Below are 24,634 nucleotides of genomic sequence, written 5' to 3' on the forward strand. Positions count from 1 at the left end.
CAGGTACAATACCCACACACTTTTAAACCTCTGGCGTTCCCAGGAAACTGGTACACCCACAAAGAAAGCAATGTGGAGATGGGGGAAACCCCTGGTGCCGCATGACAACAATATACTTTACACCTTACACCTTAGACACTTGGAAATAGCTCTGGCGGAACTACCGACGGCGAGACTACTAATTAGTGCAGATGTCAATTGCCATAGCAAAACTGAAGACCGACGGGGAACAGGGAATGGACAGCATCTGGAAGAATTCTTGGCTAATTCCACTCGTACAGTTCTCAACCTGCCCCACAACCTTCCCACATTTTCCGGTACCCTGTGGGAGACCCATAGATGTAACCCTTGCTACCAGATCAGTGGCAGGCTACCTCCAGAACTGGGTGGTGCAGGAGGCTTGGACCACCTCTGATCATCGTGCCATTACCTTTGAAGTGAAGCGCTACATTGCCCGCATTCCCATTCAATGATTGATGACACAGAGATATGCAGTCGATAAGGCAGACTGGGCCCTCTTTCAAAAGACCCTGTGCAACCTCTTCCACCAGTTACCAGCAGATGATCGTAGACTAAATGACCCTAACCGACATTAGCAAACTGTCACCAACCTCATTACTAGTGCGTGTGACAGCAATGAAGAAGAAAAATCCTAGACCAGGCGCTGTCCCCTGGTGGTTCGCAGGTTTACAGAATCTTCGATGGGAGTTGAACCACAGGAGGAAAATCTTCCAGCGAGCGTGCCAGGAGATCTTGGCCTGCCGTTGAGGTTGAAGAATTAGGACAACATTACAGGAGTATCCGAAATGAGTACACTGCTCTAATTAGAAAAAGAAAACAAAAATCACGGGAAGATCTTGTCACCTCAGTTGTAAATCAAGAACCCTGTGGTGGGGGGGTATATAAGGTTACCACCAACAAACTCCCCAGAGGAGAAGTTATCCCGTCAACGGGAAGTATGACAAACACCTGGACCAACTCGATAAATAATATTCTTGATGCAATGTTTAAGCAGCCAGCAATGGTAACAATTCCACGGCAGCTCTTGCTATGCAGAAAAAATGATGACCACAGCACGGAAACAACGGAACCACCGTTTACTTTGGAGGAACTTAACTAGCAGCAGCAAGAATTAGGATACATAAGTCATCTGGTCTGGACAAACTCGAGCCAGAAATTGTTAAGAAACTAATTGGACCTCTTCAACCACTATCTTGGACCTCTTCAACCACTCCCTCCAAGTAGAATATTTCCTAAGTGCATGGAAAATAACAAGTGTATGTATGCTTGATCCTAAAAAATCCAAACAAGCCGCCAGGTAGACCAGACTCCTATCGCCCAGTTGCTGTACTCTCCTGCCTTAGCAAACTTTTGAACATCTCCTACATAGCACAATAACAACTCATTATGTCAACGCCAATCTCCAGTCACAAAACCAGTATGGCTTCAGGAAGGGACTGTCAGCTGTGGGCAACCCCTGGTTAGCATCATCACAGCCGCCAAAAGCTCTACCAAGAAATATCTCCTTGCAATCTCAATTGATTTCACCGGGACTTTTGACTCACTCTGGTGGTCAAACGTCCTGGGTAGACTTCGAGCCACAAACCTTCCCCAAAATTTATATCTTTGCATCCACAGCTATCTCTCTAACTGCAGCATAACTGTCAGAACACCACACAACCAGATCACCCGACCGATCTACAGGGGCTGTCCACAGGGGTCCATCTTCTGGAACATCGTCCTAGATGAATTCCTCTCTACCAACCTAGCAAATGTCAATACTTAGGCGTATGCAGATGACCTGGTCCTTATCCTGGAAGCCAATAACAGGGCACAGCTTGAAGATATAGGAAGAGAACTTGCTACCCTACAGAACTTGACTAATGAATACAACCTCCAGATCTCACCGGAGAAAACCTGCTCCATACTTCTTAAAGGAACGCTGGATATCCGGAGACATATACAACTAAAAATACAGGGCAGAACTGTCAAGCTTGCTACCCAAATGAAGTATCTTGGCATAATCCTGGACAAGAACCTATCCTTTGCCCCTCATCATAATCTTGGACAAGAACCTATCCTTTACCTCTCATCTTATTTATCTTCATAAAAAGATCCGTAACTACACCTCACTAGTAAACAGAGTCTCTCGTCGCGACGGGGAATTGAAGAAACGAACCATTTCCATGTATTACAGAGCTATCTTCATACCAATAATTACATATGCAGCAGGAATCTGGTACACGAAGGCCATAACAGCAGTCAACTACAAAAAGCTTGAAACAATTCAACGAGCAATGCTACTGACCATCACCAGGGCGGTGTGCACGGTCAGCACCCACACCATTCAGTTGTTAGTCGGTGTGCTACTCCTGGACCTTGTGGTCGTCAGATGCGGGTTGCTATATCACCTCTCTAAGGGCAAAGCAATATCAATCATGGATTACACAACAGACCCAGCTAACACAGCTAAAGCAGAGAAAAAACGCCTAGACCACTACCTACAACAAACCTGGCAATTCAGGTGGACCAACTCCTCTAAAGGAGAGATTACGAGAAAGTTCATTCCCGACACTACTAGGGTTTATCCGGAAAGGCCGAAATGGTTCTTCCCCGGCCACCATGCCACGTTCTTCTTAACCGGCCATGAGCCTATCAAAGGGAAATTACAAGCACTAGGCATTATTGATGACCCCCTATGCCACTATGGTTCCCCGGAAAACTGGAGCCACTTAATGTATGACTGTGAGCTCTATGAGGACTTAAGATATACTCTCTTCACCATAATCCACTATCTTCCAAAAGACCTGGAACAGCATGTCCTTGATAACGCCGAAGACTAAATTGACTTCACATACTTTGCTCAAAAATTGTTCACGAATGAAGACGTGGGGCGCTTCCACGAACACAAACTTGAAAACTGTACAGTACCATCAACAACTCACAACGCAGTTTTGAATCACTGACTGCAGTCTCGCGTGAGAGAGAAACTCCATTAATGCACAGCAGAAAATAAGGAAACTGACACACTCAAACCTCATCAAGTGCCATCGAGCGATTCGAACTAGGTGCTTAACCTAGTTTCCTTTAAATCTCCTTCCCCTGGCTGGGGGAAGATACGGGTTTCTGTCTCTTCCTCTGCCTCCCCCTTCTTCTCCTGGTGGGGCCCAGGCCCCACCAGGAGAAGTCTTTTCTCTCCAGTCTTCAGTCTCCCCTCCCCACTCTGCCGAAATTGTCAGCGTACATCCCACAACGTCAAAATTCAACAATGTCCAAAATTAAACCGCATTAATATAAACCTCTTTTGGCCTTACTTTTCCAGCGTTTTGTGCCTCCATTTTTTTTAAGGTCCTAGCCACTGAAATCTCAGAAAATTAAGTGGCAGGACCTGCCAGAGTGAAATTTTAAAATTACCGGTCTGATTCCACGAGGCATAGTGTGGACAACATTGGGCCCCAGTAGGTGTCTCGCGGCTAAATGGCCAGAAGAACAACGATACATAAGACTACACTTACAAAATCCATACACTTTTAAATCTCTGGCCTTTACAGTGAACTGTTACACCTACAATGAAAGCAACACGGAGATGGGGGAAATCCCTGGTGCCGTTTGACACTGAATACAGTTTACACTTTACACACTTTACCTAAACATCATTGCTGACCAGGTACACCCTTTCATGGCAATAGCCTTCCCCTCTGGCGGTGCCGTCTTTCCGCAGGATAATGCGCCATGCCACATCGCCCAATTGTTCGAAACTGGTTCGTGGAACATGAGGAAGACTTCCAGGTATTGCTCTGGCCTCCAAATTCCCCAGACATCAATCCTATCGAGCATCTGTGGTTTGTGTTGGAGCAGCAACTCCGATCTGTGGCGTCTAAACCACGGACCTTACAGGAGTTAAAGGATCTGCTGGTTACATGTTGGTACCAGATACCACAAGACACATTTAGAAATCTTGTAGCGTCCATGCCTCGCCGGCTACGAGCTGTTTTGGCTGCATGTGGAGGACCAACATCATATTAGGTAGGTGGTCATAATGTTTTGGCTCATCGGTGTAATACATAAGCAAGATAACGGTTGTATGGGTTCAATATTAAATGACGCCCTGAAAAGCAAGTTGTTAACAAGTACGTACTTTAAAAGTTAAGGGAAACCTACTTCATGTATAAATAGCGAAATGCTGCAACATACATGAACACCAGATATGCAACATTTATGCAAACTTGTAAGCAAATCTGCATACTCTTTAAGGTATACCTAACTGGTACACAGAAATTTTAAGGACTGCAAAAAAAAAAAAAAAAAAAAAAAAAAAAAGAGAAAACAAATAAAAAAAAAATATTGTGTGAAGACAAACTCTACTCTCTAGAGCACAGATACGTGTATCGTAGTGTAGCGAGAAAGAAAAAAGGGGAAAGAGTACATAATTCATGCTGTCAGTTCAAATAGAGTTCTTGGAACAATTCAGTGGTTCTTCAGTCAAAAGACACTAAAAGTGAAAAGTTTATTTTTCTTCTTAGAAAAGAAATTTGAAAAGTGTAGTGTTATTGTTGAATATGTATCCAAAAGTGAGTGCTATGGAAATATAATAATAATCCTGTATCCTGTTGCTGTTTGAATGTATTTTGTCTCTGTAATTGGCTGCTCTATAATGACATGCCTGTTTGCCTGGGTTTTAAGTTTTATGGCGTATTAACATATTTCGCCAAATGACGAACCAACTATGTAACTGTATAGTAGGTTCGCTATTTGTATGGAGAAGTCTCGGCTTGAGCACCGCTGGAGGCTGGAGGAATTCTTGAGGCCTCTCCAGTTTGAGATCAGCTGTAGTTGGATGATGTCAAACCCAGAGAATAAGGTTTATTGCGTAGATTCTTTGTCTTTTTAGCTCAAGCAACATGCAAATTTGTCTGAAACACACACAAATGCTGCATTAAAAACCATATGAACTGGCGCATTGCGATAAAAGCAGTAGATGCCAAAAACATCTCCAACCAACCAACTTTTTCTATTAAACTGAAGAATTGGCGTGCACATATTTCTGAAGTAATATGTGCACGCGCCAGATGTGGGAAACCCACAGTTCCGCCTGATCCTATATACTGTGCCGCTACTATGTGCACGCGCCATTTGTTAATTTCCTTTCCTTGTTCTTTATTTTAGCAGCATCTGCGACTTAGATCATATTGTCTCCGTTGTGTATTATGTCTGTGGAAATATGTGTTCACTCACAGGCTTTTTTGCATGTAGGAGTTGAAGTTGTCTGATATCGGCAGCTTCAGCCCCGATTGATGAGACCATTAGAAATTCTTCCAGTTATCGAAACGATTCGAACCTAAGCCTCCCCAAGCGAGTGAAGTGGCAAAACTACTCTAATGTCACAGGACGTTCTATTTTCTATGCTTCACTAAGTTTATATATTTCTGAAACAATAAACATGATGTAATTTTCCCATCCTTTTGCAAGAATCTTAACACTGTTTGACGAAGGGGTTTACAGCTCTTCAAAAAAAAAAAAAAAAAAAAAAAAAGATAAGGGGTAATTGCCTACATAATCTTTGGAAACAATCGTTTTTGATGGTTAATTTCGATAACCTGCAGTTTATTTCGATAGGAGTTGAATTATATTGTATATGGCTATAATTTATACCATCAGAACCCGAAGTAATTATTTTAAAAACTTTTGAACTACTTAAATGCAAAATTGACGTATTAAAATGTAAAATTGGTAAAACAAGCACAGTTTTATTGTTCTTTCTGTACTCACCATAGTAGATGATAACGCTACGAATATGATGGAAATTGTACCGCAAATAATGATATTTCTTAATAGCCTTCTGTCATCTAGCTTAGAGGAAATTTCTCTCAGAATGCGAGGGAAGAAATTGAATTCGTCTGCTATGGAAACAATGAAGGCTAACAGCAAGAGAACGGTTGCTGTGGTGAATGATATAACCATCACAATGGATCTGCAGAGTAGAATTACGAAAATAAATAACACCAATATGATAAGTTTATTAACACAATCTATGCAACAAGCTAAAATTATTGCTATTATTCAAGCATATTGGCACCCTGTGAATAATTTTGCTTTTTGTAATTTGCAATGATCCCGAGAGAGATTTATTTTATTATCATTTTTTTATTATTTTTTTAATTATTGTTTTTTTTTTTTTTTTATTATAGCGGTTGATAGTAGTGAGAACTGTTCCTGAAACAATGTTCTATGATTGTGTGATATCGCTTAGATAGGTTGATAGGATCTTTACAATTTGTGCTGAGACAACTAAGGCACAAGGCATAAGTACGGTATATGGTGATTGTCAATTGTGGGTATTCTATGGTCGGCTTGTTTGCTGTCTTGCGGGATGAATGACAGCAAACAAGTTTCCGGGAAAAAAATAATATACATAAAATCTTGCTGGAAACTAACTAACCTGGCCAATGAACTCTCTTTTGCTCTTCTTTGGAGAGGAGAAGAGAGTTTATGCGATGTTGAAATCCATCACTATTGCAAATAAAATTTTTGCCCATAATACTGATCTTAAAGATGAATCTGTACAGGACTACTTAATGTCAGCTCCCATAAGGAAAGAACAGCAATCAGCTAAAATGTGCCTGAAATGTTATGATAATTGTTTTTATTGATGCAAAAGGATTATTTTGTAAATGTGAAATCTTTGTGAATTCATGTTAGTTATCTGATGTACGGTGTTTCATCTTGTAAACAAGAAAACCCAATTTTAATAAATACGCAGTTTGCACTGAAAGTGTCTTGACTTTCCTGGTGTTAAAGTAATTTCAGTAACTGAAACTGCGTGGCAATTCTGAAAATTGTTAATTACTGGAATAATTGCCTGTATGGACAGTTGAGGGTGATAGCTTGAGGAAATTCAAAGGTCAGTTGGATAGTTAACTACGTGTGGAGGGAAACACAGTTTTTTTTTGTTTTTCTTTTTTTATATATTTATTTTTTATTTTTATTACTAGTTCTTATTATTTATTCTTTATTTTTTTTCTAGTTATATCAAAAGCCTATGGCTTTCTTGCGGTGTATGACTGATACTAATACTAATACTGAATTCAGAATGTGAAATTTCATGAAAGTTAGGATAACCGGATAGTATTTGAATGATTAAGCATTACAAAAAAATATATTTTATAGTGCCGGAAAAATAGTGAGGAGTAAAGGTATATAATTTTTTACAGATATTTGCAAAACTAAACATATTTTCAAATATATGTTTGTTATGTTGATGAATGGTATTTGAATCGTGTGAAAGTCGGCTATAATGTACAGCAATGTCACCGAAAATGATATCTGTAATTTTATTCTTATTTCGTACAGTTTCACTTTTATTGATACTGTTATTCTCGTAGGAATCTATCCTTTAGCATTTAAGATTTTGTTTTTACATTCAGGCCTTTCTGTTTCTTACAACATCCCTTATCTTAAAGTGTATCTTGCGAGTTTTTCTTTGGAAAGCAATCACTAGTGAATTTTAACAAGTATTGCACTTGATAAATACTTGTTCATCATCATCATCATCATCAGCCATTTTCAATCCACTGCAGGATGAAGGCCTCTCCAGCAACTTTCCAGTTCCTTCTGTTTTGAGCACTGGCCATCCATTTACTACTCAAAAACTCATGAATTTCATCTATCCATCTCCGCCTTTGTCTTCCAGGTTTTCTTCTAGCCCCTCTTGGGTACCATTCTGTTATTTTCTTAGTCCATCTGTCATCATGTCTTCGAGCTATGTGTCCTGCCCAAGACCATTTTAGTTCTTTAGTTTTGATAAGAATGTCCTTTACTTGAGTTTGCTGCCTAATCCATGTGTTTCTCTTCTTATCTAACAGTCTGATTCCCAATATAATTCGTTCCATTCTTCGCTGTGTAGTTCTTAGCTTCTCTTCCATTCTTTTGGTGAGTGCCCAAGTTTCACTTCCATAAGTCATGGTGGGGAGTATACATTGATTCATTATTTTACGTTTCAGACAAATTGGGATATTGCTCTTCAGTATGAGACTATATTTCCTGAATGCTATCCATCCAAAATTTATTCTTCTCTGGACTTCCAGCCATTTATCATTATTACAGCTAATAACTTGTCCCAGATAAGTATATGACTCCACCTTTTCAATTACTGCTCCATCAATCATTATTTCCCTTTCCGTGGCATACTTGTTCATCATTACTTTTGTTTTAGCCATATTCATCTTTAGTCCAAAATCCTTACTAACTCTGCATAACTGATTAAGATTTTCCTCTAATTCTTTGGGATCGTGGCTTATGACCACAATGTCATCTGCAAATCGTAAATGGTTTAGGTACTCTCCGTTCACATTGACTCCTTTCTGCGACCAGTCTAATCTTCTGAAAGCTTCCTCAAGGGCAGCAGTAAACAGCTTCGGAGATATTGTGTCTCCTTGTCGAACTCCTTTCTCGATTTTAAATTTGCTACTGTCTTTGTCTAGTCTAATAAAGGATGTAGCACTCTCATATATTTTCTTCAAAATCATAATATATGGAGTATCTATGCCTTGTCTTTCCAGTGCCCGAAACATTGCCTTATGCTGTATGGAGTCAAATGCCTTTTCATAATCCACAAATGCCAGGCATAATGGTGTTTTATATTCATTTGCTTTCTCCATTAGCTGTGATATTACGTGAAGGTGATCCATAGTTGAGAATCCTTTCCTAAAGCCAGCTTGCTCTTTCGGTTGATTCTCATCAAGTATTCTTTCTAATCTGTTAGTAATGACCCTTGTGAACAACTTGTAGATATGGGATAACAAGCTAATTGGTCTATAATTTCCAATTTCTGATTTATCTCCTTTCTTATGCAGCAAAACTATGATTGCATTATTCCACTGCTTAGGCATCACACCTTTTCTAATGCACTTTGTGAAGAGCCTTGCCAGTTTTTGTGTTATGTCTCTTCCTCCCAATTTTAACAACTCTACAGTAACTTCATCTTCCCCCGGGGCTTTCCGATTCTTCATTTTCTTCAATGCATGTTCTACCTCATCAGGAAGAATATCAGGTATGTCGTATGTGTTGCTACTTTGCAATATATGTTCCCCACTGCTGGTATCATTCCCTCGCTGCTTGTATAATTCTCTATAGTAGTCTTCTGCTATTTGAATTATGCCTTCTCTGCTGTTTATAAGTACACCATTGCTATTCTTCAGTTTCAGTATCATTTGTCTTTCTGTATTACTGCTCATGGCTGCTGATTTAAATCCTTTGTTTTCCCTTAATGCTTGTTCTACTTTTCTTGTGTTAAATCTTCTTATGTCCTCTCTGAGTCTCTTTCTAATGGCTTTGCATAACTCAGTATACTCAATTTTCTCCCTGTCAGTGTTTTTCTTGCTCTTCATTTGTCGTCTTTGGTTCATCATGACAAGTGTTTCTTGACTAATTTTTTCTTCTTTGGATTTCTGTTTCCCTATAGGTTTCTTGGGCTTTATCACTTTCAGAAAGTTGTAATATTCCTCGTCGATATCTTGGTCCTGAGCAGTCTGCAGAAGCTCAAACTTGTTCTTAAGTTCCAGTACATACTGCTTTTTCTCCTCCTCTGTTATTTCAAAGACCTTTGTATTATTTACTCGAGTCAGTTTTTTCCTTTCCTTTCCTACATCTATAGCAAGTGTACATCTTACCATTCTGTGATCACTTCCAACATTTACCTTATTCAGGACGGTAACATCATTCACAATATATCTTCTGTTAGTGAGGATGAAGTCGATTTCATTAGTTGTTAATCCATTTGGACTCTTCCATGTCCACTTTCTGTTCACCCTTTTCTTGAAAAAAGTGTTCATTACTGACAGTCCTTGAGATTCTGCAAATTCCACAAGTCTTTCACCTCTTTTATTTCTTTCACCAATTCCAAAATTTCCTATAGTTCCTCTTTCTGCACTGTTTTGCGTTTTTCCAACCTTAGCATTGAAGTCCCCCATAATAATAGTGTAGTGGGTTTTCTGCTCATCTAGAAGACTCTCAATTTCAGTGTACATTTCTTCAACCTCTTCATCATCATGGCTCGATGTTGGTGCATAAATCATTATAATATTTAGCTTGTACCTCTTAGAAATCTTGAGTATTAGTCTTGACACCCTTGGTGATGTACTTTTGAATTCCAAAATGTTGTTTTTTAAATCTTTATGGACCAGAAACCCAACTCCACCTTCACTCCTTTCACTGTTTCCATTGGTGTACAGCAGATTTCCACTTGATAGACTTATAAGTGACTCATTTCTTCTTCTTGTTTCAGCCAAACCGATGATATTCCAATTCACATTTTCTAATTCCTTTTCCAGCTCTAATATCCTGTCTTCCCCGATGAGTGATCGTACGTTATAACAGGCCAAGTTCAATTTCCGTGCATGGCAGCCTGGTCGTACCCAGAGATTCTTAGCACCCTCTGCTTCCACTCTGATCCTCTCGCTGCCGTAAGAGGGAGAGTGAAAGCTGCTGGGGACTGAGGGCCATTTGTATTGTTGTGCTCTCATTGCTGGAGGGTTTGGTCTTTTCCTCTTCACGTTGACCAGGCGTCTTGAAGAGAACCACTCTACACGTTCGTTGCCACCTAAGTGACGTAACAGGGCTTACCATGGAGAAGGTGTGCATGAGTGGATTTTAGGGAGGCAGGCCAACCGGACTTCTCCTAAATCTTCTGTAATAGAGAGATATTGGATCCATCAGTGTTTTAGGCTGAGTGTCTGATAACACACAGGATACCTGTTCCCCTCTAAGCCCCAAATACTTGTTATAACATATTTAAAATTACAACTATTAGTGACACTCAAAAGAGATCTCAGGTCTTTTAAAGAGATCCCTCAGGAATTATACATCCGAACTTAATTATTCTGTATTTATATATAGAATCTTAATTGCAGCATGATATATATACAATTAATCCCGTCACGGCATGGTGGTTCCAGGTTAACTCAGGAATATAGGCATTTAACCAAATGCCTATACTCCATCGCATATCAATGCTCCTTTTTCTGGTTTTCAGCTGTCTCTTGAATATTGTGGTAGCTGAATGAAGTGATAAGCGACACTTCACGACCTTGCAAGCCTTCTGTCATGCCCATCTTCACAAAATTTATGAGAAATCTTGCAGATCGCTTGGAATAATTTTAGTCAAGACACAATTAGATACTTAGTCAAGATACTATTATAAAATTAATTGCCAGAATGCCACCTCTGTGTAAGGCAGTGATAAAATCTCGAGGAGGATATTTTTATGAAAAATCAGTATAGTTGTTAATATTAATCATGTCAATATTTTTTCTCATGCTTATTAAACTAATCACCCATTAGATGAAGACAGTCCGCCCTTTCCCTTCTGATTTGTTCCCTCAATTACAGATATCTGTGAGCAGATATCCTCAAATACGGATATATATATATATATAGGGTGATTCACCACCAGTGCGACAAACTTGCAGGAGGTGTAGGGGACACAAAGACGAATCGGAATCACATAGCATTGCAGTGTCCGAAATGCCTTCGTCATGCGGTAGAGGACATTGAACGGGAGGTCGCGTGAACAGCGATCCCGCCGGAAGTCAGCATTTGCGAACCGGTTCCCGAGGCAGTAAGATGGACGAGTATTCAAACGTTGAACTGGCCGACATGCACCTCGCGTATGGAGCTGCGGACTGTAACGGGCGCGCCGCTCTGCGCTTGTAACAGAAATGTTTTCCGGTTTTCCGCACAGTCGTGCTCCTCATCATACGATTTTAATTGTATGATGAGAAGGTTACGTGAGACTGGTTGTTTCACGAGAGGTACCATAAATCGAGAGCGAACGACGAGGACGCCAGACAATGAGGAGAATGTCCTACGTCTTGCAGAAGGCAATCCGAGTACGAGTATTCGAGCGATAGGCCAACGATTGGGTATTTCCCAATCCACTGTATGGAGGATACTGTCAACAAACCAAATGAGTTCATACCATCTGCAACGCGTCCAATCATTGGAGCCTGCGGATTATCCACTCCGGAGGACTTTTGCTACTTGGTTTCTTCAACAGAAACGGTTCGCAAATGCTGACTTCCAGCGGGATCGCTGTTCACGCGACCTCCCGTTCAACGTCCTCTACATCATGACGAAGGCATTTCGGACCCTGCAATTATATGTGATTCCGATTCGTCTTTGTGCCCCCTACACCTCCTGCAAGTTTGTCGCACTGGTAGTGAATCACCCTGTATAGATATTAATTTCTTTTATTTAAATGTTTTATATAGCATTCTGTTAGATACATATAAAATTTAATGAAAATACGTGGAAAATACGACCTGAAGTTTGCTTAAAAATAAATAAGTAATCCGAGATATATGAGTATCTATATAATAATTTCATGATGTCCCTCCTTCTCTCTGTCCAGAAACACTCTTTTGACTTGAATAACTCAAAGACTAAACAAGCTTTTGATCTGATTCCTTTTGCAATCAGTATAGTTGTTAATATTAATAATTTCAGTATTTCTTGCTGTAAATTTTTTAATGGCCAAGGAAAAATCTTAAAAGACTAGAGCTAATTAAAAAATAATAACGAAAACCGCAATACGCTATGATTTCAAACTTTTAGACAGGAGTGTACATATAAAAAAATTACCAAATTGAAATTTTATCCAAGTCCGTCCCACTGACACCTTACCTAGGGACCGAGGGAAAGGTTTTTATGTAATTTCTTCGATATTAATATTTACTTCTCTGAAACAGTTTTGGCGAAATATTCACGACGAGTATTCTATTTTATACACCTGTATATTTAAAAAGTTGGATTTCTATTATTTTTTATTTTATTTTGTATTTTTATGTAATTCGTAATAGCTGGAAAAATGGTTATAAATGGGCGAAATATAAAATTTCCGGACAAATATTTCATCGGGAGTCAAGTTGTTACGTGTGCAAGGACATACTGAAGCTAATTAGTAGTTACACATTTGGGAATGCGCTTTTTTACCACACTTGTGTAAGGAATGCGATCATAACTCTGGGGCAAAGGTCTTAAAACGGCGATTACGTGACTAAATGAGCGAGTGAATGTGTGAACTAGGTTCTGGAACATATAATTGTGTCTGTAAAGTGTGCGTATTGTATGGTCTATTTCCCTGTGTGCTGTATGAAAAATCCGTATTTCAAGGAAAAAAGGCACGCAACCCTCTCCTGAGACGACTTTCTAAACTGTTTAGGTCCTTATTTTGATTTTCAGAGAATAACAGTGGTGTTCGTTACTGTTTTTTTTTTTATGTGAATTGGGAAAAATTTTCATCTTCGCTTTTAGAATGATATAATGATAATTGTGGTAATAATTTACAGCTATAATGGCCGTTCTGGAGTGAACTTCTGAACTGATCCTAAAAATAAATAAATAAATTTAAAGAAGGATTTGATGAATACTTCGATGAAATAGAAGAAATAAATGAAGCATAGGAGTAGACAGATCACCCTTTACAATATTTTGTTTATTGATTTATATTTCAAAATCTAATGCTATAAAAGTTTTATTTCTTTGCATCCACCTCATTCCATTTATATCATTGACCAGAAACAATATTTTATAAATTTAATTATCTGTAGCTTAATTTTTGAAATATTTTTCTAAAAGCATTATTTAGATGTATGATTGTGGCATTCCTTTTAATTGTTTAATTTCTATTTTATTTCATATATTACTTACCTCGGAATGATAATGATTTGACAAATGGCGATGAAAAGCCATATGGTAAAGGCACAGGACATGTTTGACCGGAAGACGGTGTCTCTTATTTGGTGGAACTGTGGATACAGAAACATAATAATTTATTTAAAATTAAATCATATACTTTAAATATCTATATGTGTTTCAAAAATTGGCGACCACTGAACAGATCATGACAGTTCTATAATTACACAAAATCTGTCGGTATCAGATTTAAGAAATTGATTCTATCAGTAAGTTTAGTAGCCTTGTGAAGAGAACTGTGTACTTACAAAATGGATTAAATGATAAGGACGTAAAAACCGAAGTTTAGATTCTCCCACCCCAAATTTTATATCACGGTGCAAAAGCCAGAACCTATTCATTGTCACTTTATATTAATGATCGATTCTTCACTATAGGTTTGTAGCGGCCCAATGGTTAACGCGCTAGTAATGCACATCGCCTGCATTACGGAAAAAATAGAATGTACATGGTATTTAAAATAGTTAAATCTCTATTTTTAGTCGCTGTGTTTTTGCCCCACCCCTCAGAAAATATAAAATTGATAACAGCTGTGATTTTAATCGGATGGGCGAGATTAACCAGTTACTGTTATAATGTGCCCATTACTTGAACTCCCGGAAGCATTTTGGTATATTACCAATTTTTGGCAAATCCATTTCTCTTTTATTGCAGTAACATCTGCAACTTCACATTCCAACGCGATATGTTAACGATCATGGAATTAAGTTTGATATCCAGAGGAGGATCGAATAATACCATAGTTTTTTTTGATTCAGTTCAAAAATTACGTACACTACAATGCAAGTAAAGATTTTGGTGCTTCCCTTTCCATTTTCACAAAAATAAGCTGAAACAAAAAAGTAACTGCGGCAATTTTCAAATGATAACATTTATGAACCATGTGAAAAATTACTGAAAAAGTCCATTATTCAGTTAAGGTCTCGCTTTCGGTAAGTTCTTCTCCAGAGATAATGTCCAATTCAGTAGATTCTGTAGTTAATTTCGCCTGTGGAATGCTAGCTCCTGAACAGCTATATCTTGTTTAAACTGAATTTTTTGTGTTGTAGAAGGTTGAATTTTTGAAAATGTGGAGTCAGATTTCGCTAATTTATGCTCTGTTGTTGCCACTCAGAATTTTCCTTCATTCTGAACACACACACACACACACACACACACACACGAGAGTTAATCTTAACTCTCGTGTGTGTGTTTGGAGGTGTTGGCTTAAGTGGGCTGACATATATCAGTTTCTCTTACCCTGAGGAGAAATGGCACATGTTGAACATGTTTTTTAATTGAACAACCATCGTAAAAATAGAAATAGAGGAACTATATAGACATACTAATACTTTCCTTTCCAATTTAGTCGATAAGTTAACCCAGTCTGTCCTATCAAAAGCCTTTTCTAAATCTATAAAACATATACCTATATCTCGTTATTTATATTGTTATTTGTTTTTTTTTAGGAGCATTAGCAACTAAGGCCATATTGCTCCGGAATATGCGGTGGTCATTCCCTGACATTTCCGCATCCCCGTATTTGGTGGTGACGGGCTCGAACCCCAGTCTACTCAAGAAGCGTGTGCTGCTGCTCCTTCCCACCTGGCTACGGAGGCGCCCCTATATCTCGTGCATACATCTTTGTTCACTGCCAGATATCTTTCTGTCAACATTTCATTATCACGCCTGTTGCATTCATTGTTCCCCCATTCCCTTCCTGTAACCAAAGGTTCCTTTTCCCATTTTTTCTCCATTTTTCTTATCATCCTTCTATTTAATATTCTTAGCATTATCTTTGTTGCTTGAAAAGTCCAATTTGTAGTTTAAAATCTTTACATTTCACTGCATGGATATTCTTTTCTATTTGGCATCGTTACTGTAGGCTTAAAATCTTTTGGCCATTCCCTTTGTCCTATATATCTTATCGTATATATTATTTGAATAAAAAATTAGGATTTTTAGCAGTACATTTAAAGGAATAATTCAGTTTATTGCGCACATTTAAGTCTCTTTATAAATTTTATAAAAATCTTTTAATATGACTGACTTCATGCTTATTCATTGTATGTTATAACCCCTTTGGCTATTTCCATTTCTGCATTTCTGTTATCAAAACATGAAGTAGTAAAATCTAAAAATTCATTAATGATTTTATTACTAAACTTTAAAAGTAACAAATTTTAAAGTTATAAATTATTTATTTGAATACATAGACTAATTAATATGTGATATAATTGTATACATATTAAGCGAAATTGATCTTTAAATAATTAAAAAAAAGGAAAATTCAATGCTCTCTATAACAGTAGCAAAGGTTTGTAGAAGCACCATCAGTTGTCTTCAGCAGTAAAAATTTCAGTGAGTTAGGAAGTGAGAGTAATGATAGTCATATTATTTTGAATTTTTATTCTAATCAAAGGCTTCCAGTTTTATGCATTAATACAAATTAGAAGATGTGGAAAGTGAAAATGCGTATTCACTTGTACGTTACCTTACCAAAGGTATTCGAATATCCCCTCCTGATGCAATGAAAGGTGCGAACGAAATGGGTTGAATTGCAACGAGATGCTTAGGAAGATCGAAATGGACATAATCGTTTGAATCTCCCAAGATTAATCATAACTGAATTAGTGATACATCGGTCTTTCATATCCTCCGATATGAAGAGCGAAGGCGAAGTAGAATGTTTTCGTGGCAGAGTCACTGGTCACAAGATCCATATCATACAAACTAAGCGCACAATGAAGTTTGTAGGAGGTGTGGTTATTGTGTGGTAGTGATGTGCATTATCGAATGATCAATAATCGATTATATGCAAATTAGTTGAAAACTTAAAACAAAGAAGCGACAGTGGAGAGATTTGATCCGATGTTATCAAACTAAAGATAGTGCACTTTCTCTCTCCCTCCCCCTCGATTATTCCCACAATCAATTACATGCAAATTACTTTACAATATTTATCGTTACTTCATTTGCATATAATCGATTATGCCCACCACGAGAAGTTGTTAGTTGTAGTATCGAAAACGATATAGTTAAGTCATACATTTGTCATTCTTTGCTACCCGTATTCTTGCAGTTTTATGGAAATTGGTTGTATATGTTTTAGCACGATAATGCTCCGTGCCGTACAGGACAATGTAAAGACCTGCCTGGTCAGCCTAGCGTTCAGACTTGAATCCTTTTGGGAACTGAAACGCAGGATTAGAACACGTCCATTATGGTTCTCTTTTATAGCTAAAGCAATGACAGCGCTCGCCGAAGCAGGATGGACAAATTTCTGCTGTTTGCTACAGAGAATTTGTCGAAAGTATTCCGGATTGATGCTGTCATTAGAACTGATGGCAATCATACACCTTATGAATTATTCCTTAACCAGTTGGTTAATATACTCACTGCGTTGCATTTCAAGTACGTCAGCAAATAGTAATAATTCATGATTTATAAAAAAAAAAAAAAAAAAAAATTCATGATTTATAACAAACCGAGAAAATTTCGTCCCTGCGCATCTTCTATATCTCAATCATCCTTGTAACTTAGGGCATGGTAACAAACATAACATCCAGTGCTTAACTTATAATATACGGTATATAAATATACTAAGTGATATGTATGAAATAAATAAATAATATTTTCTAGATTTCTGTTGGTCCGATTTTAATAAAATCCAGGAAGGTTCGACAAATCTTTATTTATAGACCCAAATATGAAATTTCATTAAAATCCATCTTCTGGACAAAGAAATAATAATTGTCGGATTTTTATTGGTTTGATTTCAGTTAAATTTGGAATGGCTCTAAAAATCTTTTTATCAGGCTCAAATAGAAAATTTAATGAATATTTATCGACTTATTACATGCGGATAGGCGGACGGACGGACATGGTGACGACAATAGGCGCATTAATCATATATGCTAACGCGTCTAATAAAACTCATATTTTTACAAATAGGAAGTTGTCCGAATACATTTGGTTGAGGTAATGTAAGAATTATTGTATTACACTGTGCAATATACTTTTCTGAGATATGAAAGCCTTACAGTGAATAAAGTCACCTCAGAATGGGCCATATATACAAAACCCGTGTCCAACATTATTCACAGCAGTTTCACCTAGTCTAATTAGCATTTTTAAAAATATTATTTGTATATTAATGAATATGTATACCTTATTCTCCATATCTTTACATTTAAAAGTGAGGGTGAACCAGTAGACGTTGTCTTTCCTCATTTTCTTGTTAGATTCAATTTCTATACAATGGTCGATAAGCTCATCTACTTCTTCACTCATAGTAGGTGCCAAGGGTCTGTGTTTCACTGAATTCCCTGATAATGCTTTTTCTTCTTCTTTATTTGGAGTTGTCACACTTATCTCAAAAGAATTATCATCAATGGAATCCCCTAGGCCACTAAGCTAAAACGAAGATAAAAATTTAGTTTTAGAATAAGCATTTATATATCTGTTGACCCTGTTTATATTATATTTATGTATTACAGTTCGTGTTTTTTTAAACCTAAATCGCAAAAGTTTTCGATTAGAGAACGATAATTTTCTTTTATTATTTTACGATGATTGAACCGCAAATAAGCAACATCATAGCGAAAGGAATTAATTTAGTAGTTCATTCTTTTACGTTTTGAGAAATCCTATTGGTACAAATAAGAATGGGCGCAGCGTCACTTACGTCTTCAAAAGGGATCTCAGGAGTCCAGTCCATTACGCAGTCATCCTCATTAGAGGAACTGGCGGTACTACTCTGCCTTGGTGTTTTAGCGGGACTTGACCGTCTTCCTTTGTTAACGAAGTAAAACTGAAATGAAATAATTCCCATTTTAATATCTTTACAATTCTAATTATGTCAGACGTCTTGCTAGTTCTAGAGGTGTCAGAGTTGTCCTGTTTTCTGTTCATGTTTAAATGTATCAGTGTAATAATGAAACATATACTACATTTAAAAAGTTCCCAGTTGTAAAGTGTTTTTTTCCTTTACTTTTTTTAGAAAGTGAGCGAACTTAATATCTTAGAATAGTATTTTCTAGAAAGAAGAAATACATTTTTAAGGGGACTAGATTTCAAGCATCTAGTCCCCTTAAATCCACATCTCTGATTATTTTGTTCATTTCCTAGACAACGAAACACTTGAACGCACAGTTCAGCATTTTGATTTGAGTCCAAAGTGAACGAGGGCATTTGCGCTTTAAAAATACCAATTAAAAAAAAAAAAGTTCCAACGTTGTGCCCGCTAAGTTGGAAAAAGTGTAGCAGAAAGCTACAGACTCCTCGTGACATGTCAGTGTTAACCTCTGCAGTCTGCAGTTTCGTTTATAGTTATGCTACCATACTACTGTCTACGCTATTTTCCGTAAATTTCACATAAAATGTGATTTTTGGGGAATGTCCCAGTACTTTTGCCAATCTAGTGTATATTGTAATGTAGTATTATTGGGAATTATAAAAATCTCATAAGAATAAAATTCGAATTTATTCTCATTTAATAATTTGTAAACAGCAGTGGAGGAGCCACCGCTGCCCCACTAAGTTATTTATAGTTATCCTCTATAAACGTCACAACGCTATTTATAGTTATCTTCTATAAGCGTCACAACGCTATTTATAGTTATCTTCTATAAGACTGTTTTCCATAGAGGAGCTAGCCTGGAGTTGAGGCACAAATTATGAAAAATGCGTACAACAAATGTGAAAAAATACAGTATAATTTCACCCATCCACCTCAATTGTTCTCTTTAAATTAAAACGTCAAAGTGATTTTTTTTTTTTTACTAAAGGTGTTCCCCGATCATCCGCTCCCCGCGTTTTACCCGGATTGAAAATTTCACTTATTATTGAAAATATGAATTTTTGGAATATTTGGCGCGCCGGAGAAAATTCCTAATTACTGAAAACTATATTCTCTGCATCATCTTACTATTATGCAGAGAAACTAATTTTGTACCTACCTATATCTACAGATTCAAAATTAAATTGATGGATATGTAATATAAAGCATACCAGTTTGTTTATAACAAATTTTAATTATTACTTATATATTGTACTAATCACAAAAATACAGTTAGTAATACAACACAATTATAATTAATGCGATGAATGTGGTTGTGGAGTGCGACTGAATTTCGTAATATCGGGATTTAAAGTACTAGTTCCAGTTTTAAAAAGTCCTGTAAATGCTGGTCAGTTAGACTTGATCGTATTTTTGATTTTATATATTTCATTTTTGAAAAGGTCTGCTCACATAGAGTTCCGAAAATTGATGTAAATTTTCTTGCAAAATTTTTAATGCTTGGATAATCTGACTTAAGATAATGTTGAATAAAATTGAATTAGATTTTCATTTTTAAATATTGTATTCAGTGCATCATTAGATTGAAGAGCTACGAACTCTAATTGTAAATTCTCATCCAACATTGTTGACGATACGTCAAGAGGATTTTGAAAAAGTTCGAACACCTTTGAATTATTTTTAAAATCAGAAAATCTATCCTCAAAATTTTCCTGCAACAAACTAACATTTTGAACAAAATTTTCAGTGGAAAAATTACAACTAGGCATATTGTTAGAAAAATTATCGCAACATGGAAAATGTGAAAAATTATTCCGAAGTAGTTGACTTAAATAACTCGTTTTGTTTCAAATGCTTTGACATTATAATACAATTCATTGACAAGTTTGTCTCGTCCTTGTCTAATCTGTTAAAAAAGGCAAGGTACCAACAACCATTTGAAATCTGACAGTTCCGGGACAGGTTTAAAAATTTTCGTTCATAAATAGATCTATTTCAATCTTAGGTTCAGAAAGTCACATCAATACGTTACCGTGACTCAACCATCGTACTTCAGTGTGGTACAAATCACCGCATTCAGCCTCAATAGTTTCAAGAAAATATTTGAATTGCCGATGATTCAGACCAGTCTTACGAATAAAATTTACTGTTGATATTACAGTTGAGATGACTGAATCTACGCCCAAAATTTTCTGCACAAAAACTGCTGGTGAATTGTACAATGAAATTGCATTGGTTTTAATATTTTTACTCTCAAGTTATTTAGGAAGCTGACCCATGAACCCAATTTTAGTACCGACTATATTTTTAGCGCCATGCGTCGTAACCGCTGATCAAATCCCAATTAAATTTGAGGCCGTCAATTGCTTTTGACACACTCAAAAATATATTTTCACCTGTTGTTGTTGTACCTTTCAAGCTTTTTAATGCAACTAGCTCTTCAGTTACTGCAAAATTTTGATTTACACCTCGTATATAATCAGTAATTGAACTGTATGGTTTGTATCTTCACTCTCATCAACTGCTATTGAAAAATGTGTGAATTCACGAACTTTTTCTACCAGTTTATTTTGAATATCGGCTCCTAAATCTTCAGTTCTTCTCGTTACAGTTGATGAAGATAAACTTACAGGCGCAAAATTCTTTACTTTCTCAGGACATACTTCGGAAATTGCCAAACAAATTCGTTTTACAAATTCTCCATTCGTAAAGGACCTTCCTTCTTCGTCAGTGATTTTGGATGCTCGAAAACTAGCTCTAACTGCAGATAAATTTTGATGAGTAAAAGTTCTAATCTTCTGTTGTTGACTTTGAAAAGTTTTGGTTAGTTCTTGGAGTTTTTTCTGCCGCAAAACTCCTTAAAATTTATCGCCATTTCAGGCATGTTTTGTGGTGTAGTGACGTTTCACATTATATTTCTTGAACACCGACAAGGCTTCATTGCAAATAAGACAGGTGCAAGTATCATTGAGCCGTGCAAAAAAAAAAAAAAAAACGCGACACTCAGCATCAACTGAGTTTCGCGTTTTTTTTTTTCGACTTTTTTTTCGACATCAACTTTAACATGATTTTTATGGGGTCACTGGAATAAATAAAATACTCAATACTCGTGAATATTGAAGTAAGCGCTGACGTGTCTTAAAATTTTATGAAATATTTTAACATAAAAGTTATTATTATATTCATATCACTCTTATATCACTTGAAATTAATAATATTAAACTATATTATTAATTATAATATAGTTTAATAAGGTGACGTTTCGGGTATCTTACCGATACCCATTATCAGACCATGCTGTGGGGAGAACAGAAAGGGCTACAAATTTAAATATTTCGGGATATTACAGTTACAGTTACAAATAACACAATTGTAATTACCAATATTACAATTTGCAAATTACGATTCTAAAGTATTAAGTTTTGATTGGCTGTTACAATAGAAAACAGAAAATCTAAGGTAATTCAAAGAGATTAAATTCATATCTGCCGACAGTCTCCTCTTGCCGATGCTACCAGAACCTTTATGTGCATAGAGGCTGCCAGCAGTTAATATAGCAAAGGGACTAACTCCATTAACCAGCCGACCGGGCTAGCCAGGTAGGTAAAGTGCCTGCCTGGCAACCCAAAGGTTGCGGGTTCGATTCCCGCCTCGGGCTTGGATCACAGTAAAATGCAAAAACTTTGGGAGGTGCATTATGGCCATAAAAGCTGAAGCGCCAACAACTAACAAGGAAAAAAAAAAAAAAAAAAAACTCCATTAACCAATAGGATGCTGTCATGGTTTTATCGTGGATCCGGGGTTCTGGTATAGTGGAAGTCAGGGGTAACCTTTGCTCCCATACTGTGGCCATCAGGGTTCATGTGCAGGCTGGTTCAGGATCTTACCGATACCAATGATCAGACCATGCTGCTCGTGCTAGGTTTTATCCTGGATCCGGGATTTTTATGTAGTGGAAGCCTAGGGTGACCTTTTCTCCCATACTCTGCATACCAGGGTTGGTGTGCAGGCTGGCAAGGGATTAGGAAATCCCTAATTGCTGTCTCTAACGCCTATTGCTGTTTAGTGACAGGGTCAAGAGTAACGGATTATTTTAACGATGTTTCAAAGATTATCTTTGAGTGGAAATAACAGAATTAATATCTAACAAGACAAAGCTGACGACACAGAGGCATCAACACTATTAATCAACTGACGAATTTTAAAATAATCTGTAAAATGGTTTTTCATAAATTTAATTTAAATTTAATATAAACATTAATTTTTAGGATCTAATTGAAAATCCGCGGGCCGGATGTGCTGGCAGTTTGGGGACCCCTGCTTTAGAAGAATGTCACCCGTTAAATTCATTGAATATTTAGCTAAAATCGTTTGCTGGACAAACGAAAATCATTAGAGCATTTTTTAAATGAAAACTCTTTAAAGGAAATCGATATATTGAGAAACAGTATGTGCACATACACTGGACAGTGTCTTAATAATAAATAAAGCGGATTATGTCTTGTTAACAATAAGGTCTGCCTACCTTTCTTGACTGACATGAGGGTTCTGTACGTTTGACAAGGAAGGTTTCCACATTATTCTGTCTGAGGTAAGAATCTCTTGTACTACCGTTGCCTGGCTCCACTTCGTAAGCTTCCCCCAAGTATTCTAAAGTTGCCTTGGAAATGTGAACTCGACTGCAAAGGAAGAAGAAGATCCTTAATCTGTTTCCACCTGGGATCAATGCATAAACAATAAATGCGTCTGTTGCATCCAACAGCTCCATATCATTTGTATAATTAATATAATTTGTCTTACTATATATCAATTCAGTAATATCTCAATATATACATATATTGTATATATCTCAATTCGGTTATATATTGTATATATCTCAATTCGGTTATATATTGTATATATCTCAATTCGGTTATATATTGTATATATCTCAATTCGGTTATATCAGTTATATCTCAATTCGGTTATATCAGTTATATCTCAATTCGGTCATATCAGTTATATCTCAATTCGGTCATATCAGTTATATCTCAATTCGGTTATATCAGTTATATCTCAATTCAGAATCAGTAATAGTTTTTATGTTGTAACTAAATGTACTGCAGTGGCACAGTAATGCAGTTCAGCGGGACCCTATTTTCCTGCTGAAACTGCAGCAAGCAGATTTGGACTATTTAGTAAATTGACATTAGTCTGAATGTTGGAGGAGAATGTTTTAATAAACGGCTCTGGATTTGTTGCCTTTAACTGTCAGTAGAATCTTGTATTCTAATTGGGGATGGAGGGAGAAAAGAGAGAGGGAGAGAGCGCATTTAAATGGAATAAAAGCTCTAATCAAATCAACATATGTTTACGATGTGGGTTTCCGTAGCTCAGTGGTCAGGAGCGGGAGTGCAGTAGTACACTGCTCCTTGAGTAGACCGGGGTTCAAACCCATGACTGCTAAATACGGTCGATCTGCCAACCCGCACTGGACCAGCGTGCCAAATTATGGTCCATTTCCCTCAGCATGAATGTTGAGGAGGCTTCCATCTTGCAGTGGGTTGATAACGGCTGAAGTTTACTTTTTTACTTTATGTTTACGAAATTATTGTGTTCATAGAGAGAACACTAAAACCAAGAATTTAGGTGTGCATTTTTATTTGTGCAAATAAGTAAAGCAAGCTTTTTCTGCACGTTTTCTCCAAAGTAAACCTATATTATCCTACCAAAAGTCGTGGAACACATCTGTTTGTTGCGTTTTTGGCGCATCAGCGACTTACGCCATATTGCACCGTATATATTATGTCTGTAAATAAATGTGTAAATTTGCCTGTTTACCGAACCAAAAATCCGAGTTTCCGGAAGAAAATATCACGATACCCTCGACTGAGGCCAAATAACTCAATCACTTTGTGAAGAAGGCCCATAAAAACTTTCTCACGTCATCGAAATGATTCGAACTCAGGTCTTTTCCACCCGGTGTGGGGAGGATGGTGATTCTACCAACTGTGCTACCCACGAGGGAAATAGGCGAGGGTAGCATGATTTTATTCTCCCAGAAACTAGAGTTTTTCGTCCAGAAAACAGGCAAATCGACCAGAGAACACACGCAGTTTACAGACA

At 37.1% G+C, this 24,634-nt stretch overlaps 1 protein-coding gene across 2 annotated transcripts in view; it reads right to left on the reverse strand.

Annotated features, from left to right (window-relative positions):
- The window catches only part of LOC150084415 (adenylate cyclase type 8-like), a 405,296-nt gene that overhangs the window by 120,421 nt on the left and 260,241 nt on the right, over nucleotides 1–24,634 (reverse strand). For both annotated transcript variants that reach the window (XM_090375213.1, XM_090375212.1), the window contains exons 9-13: nucleotides 23,055–23,208; nucleotides 18,416–18,541; nucleotides 17,899–18,144; nucleotides 13,705–13,802; nucleotides 5,770–5,971 (exon numbers count right to left, since the gene is read on the reverse strand). In XM_090375213.1, coding sequence (XP_090231339.1) covers nucleotides 5,770–5,971; nucleotides 13,705–13,802; nucleotides 17,899–18,144; nucleotides 18,416–18,541; nucleotides 23,055–23,208 — 826 coding nt within the window. The remainder of the gene's footprint in view (nucleotides 1–5,769; nucleotides 5,972–13,704; nucleotides 13,803–17,898; nucleotides 18,145–18,415; nucleotides 18,542–23,054; nucleotides 23,209–24,634) is intronic.

This window comes from Mastigoproctus giganteus, chromosome 6 (assembly GCF_048544385.1).
Source record: "Mastigoproctus giganteus isolate SK-2022 chromosome 6, ASM4854438v1, whole genome shotgun sequence".
In the NCBI taxonomy this organism is placed as follows: domain Eukaryota; kingdom Metazoa; phylum Arthropoda; class Arachnida; order Uropygi; family Thelyphonidae; genus Mastigoproctus; species Mastigoproctus giganteus.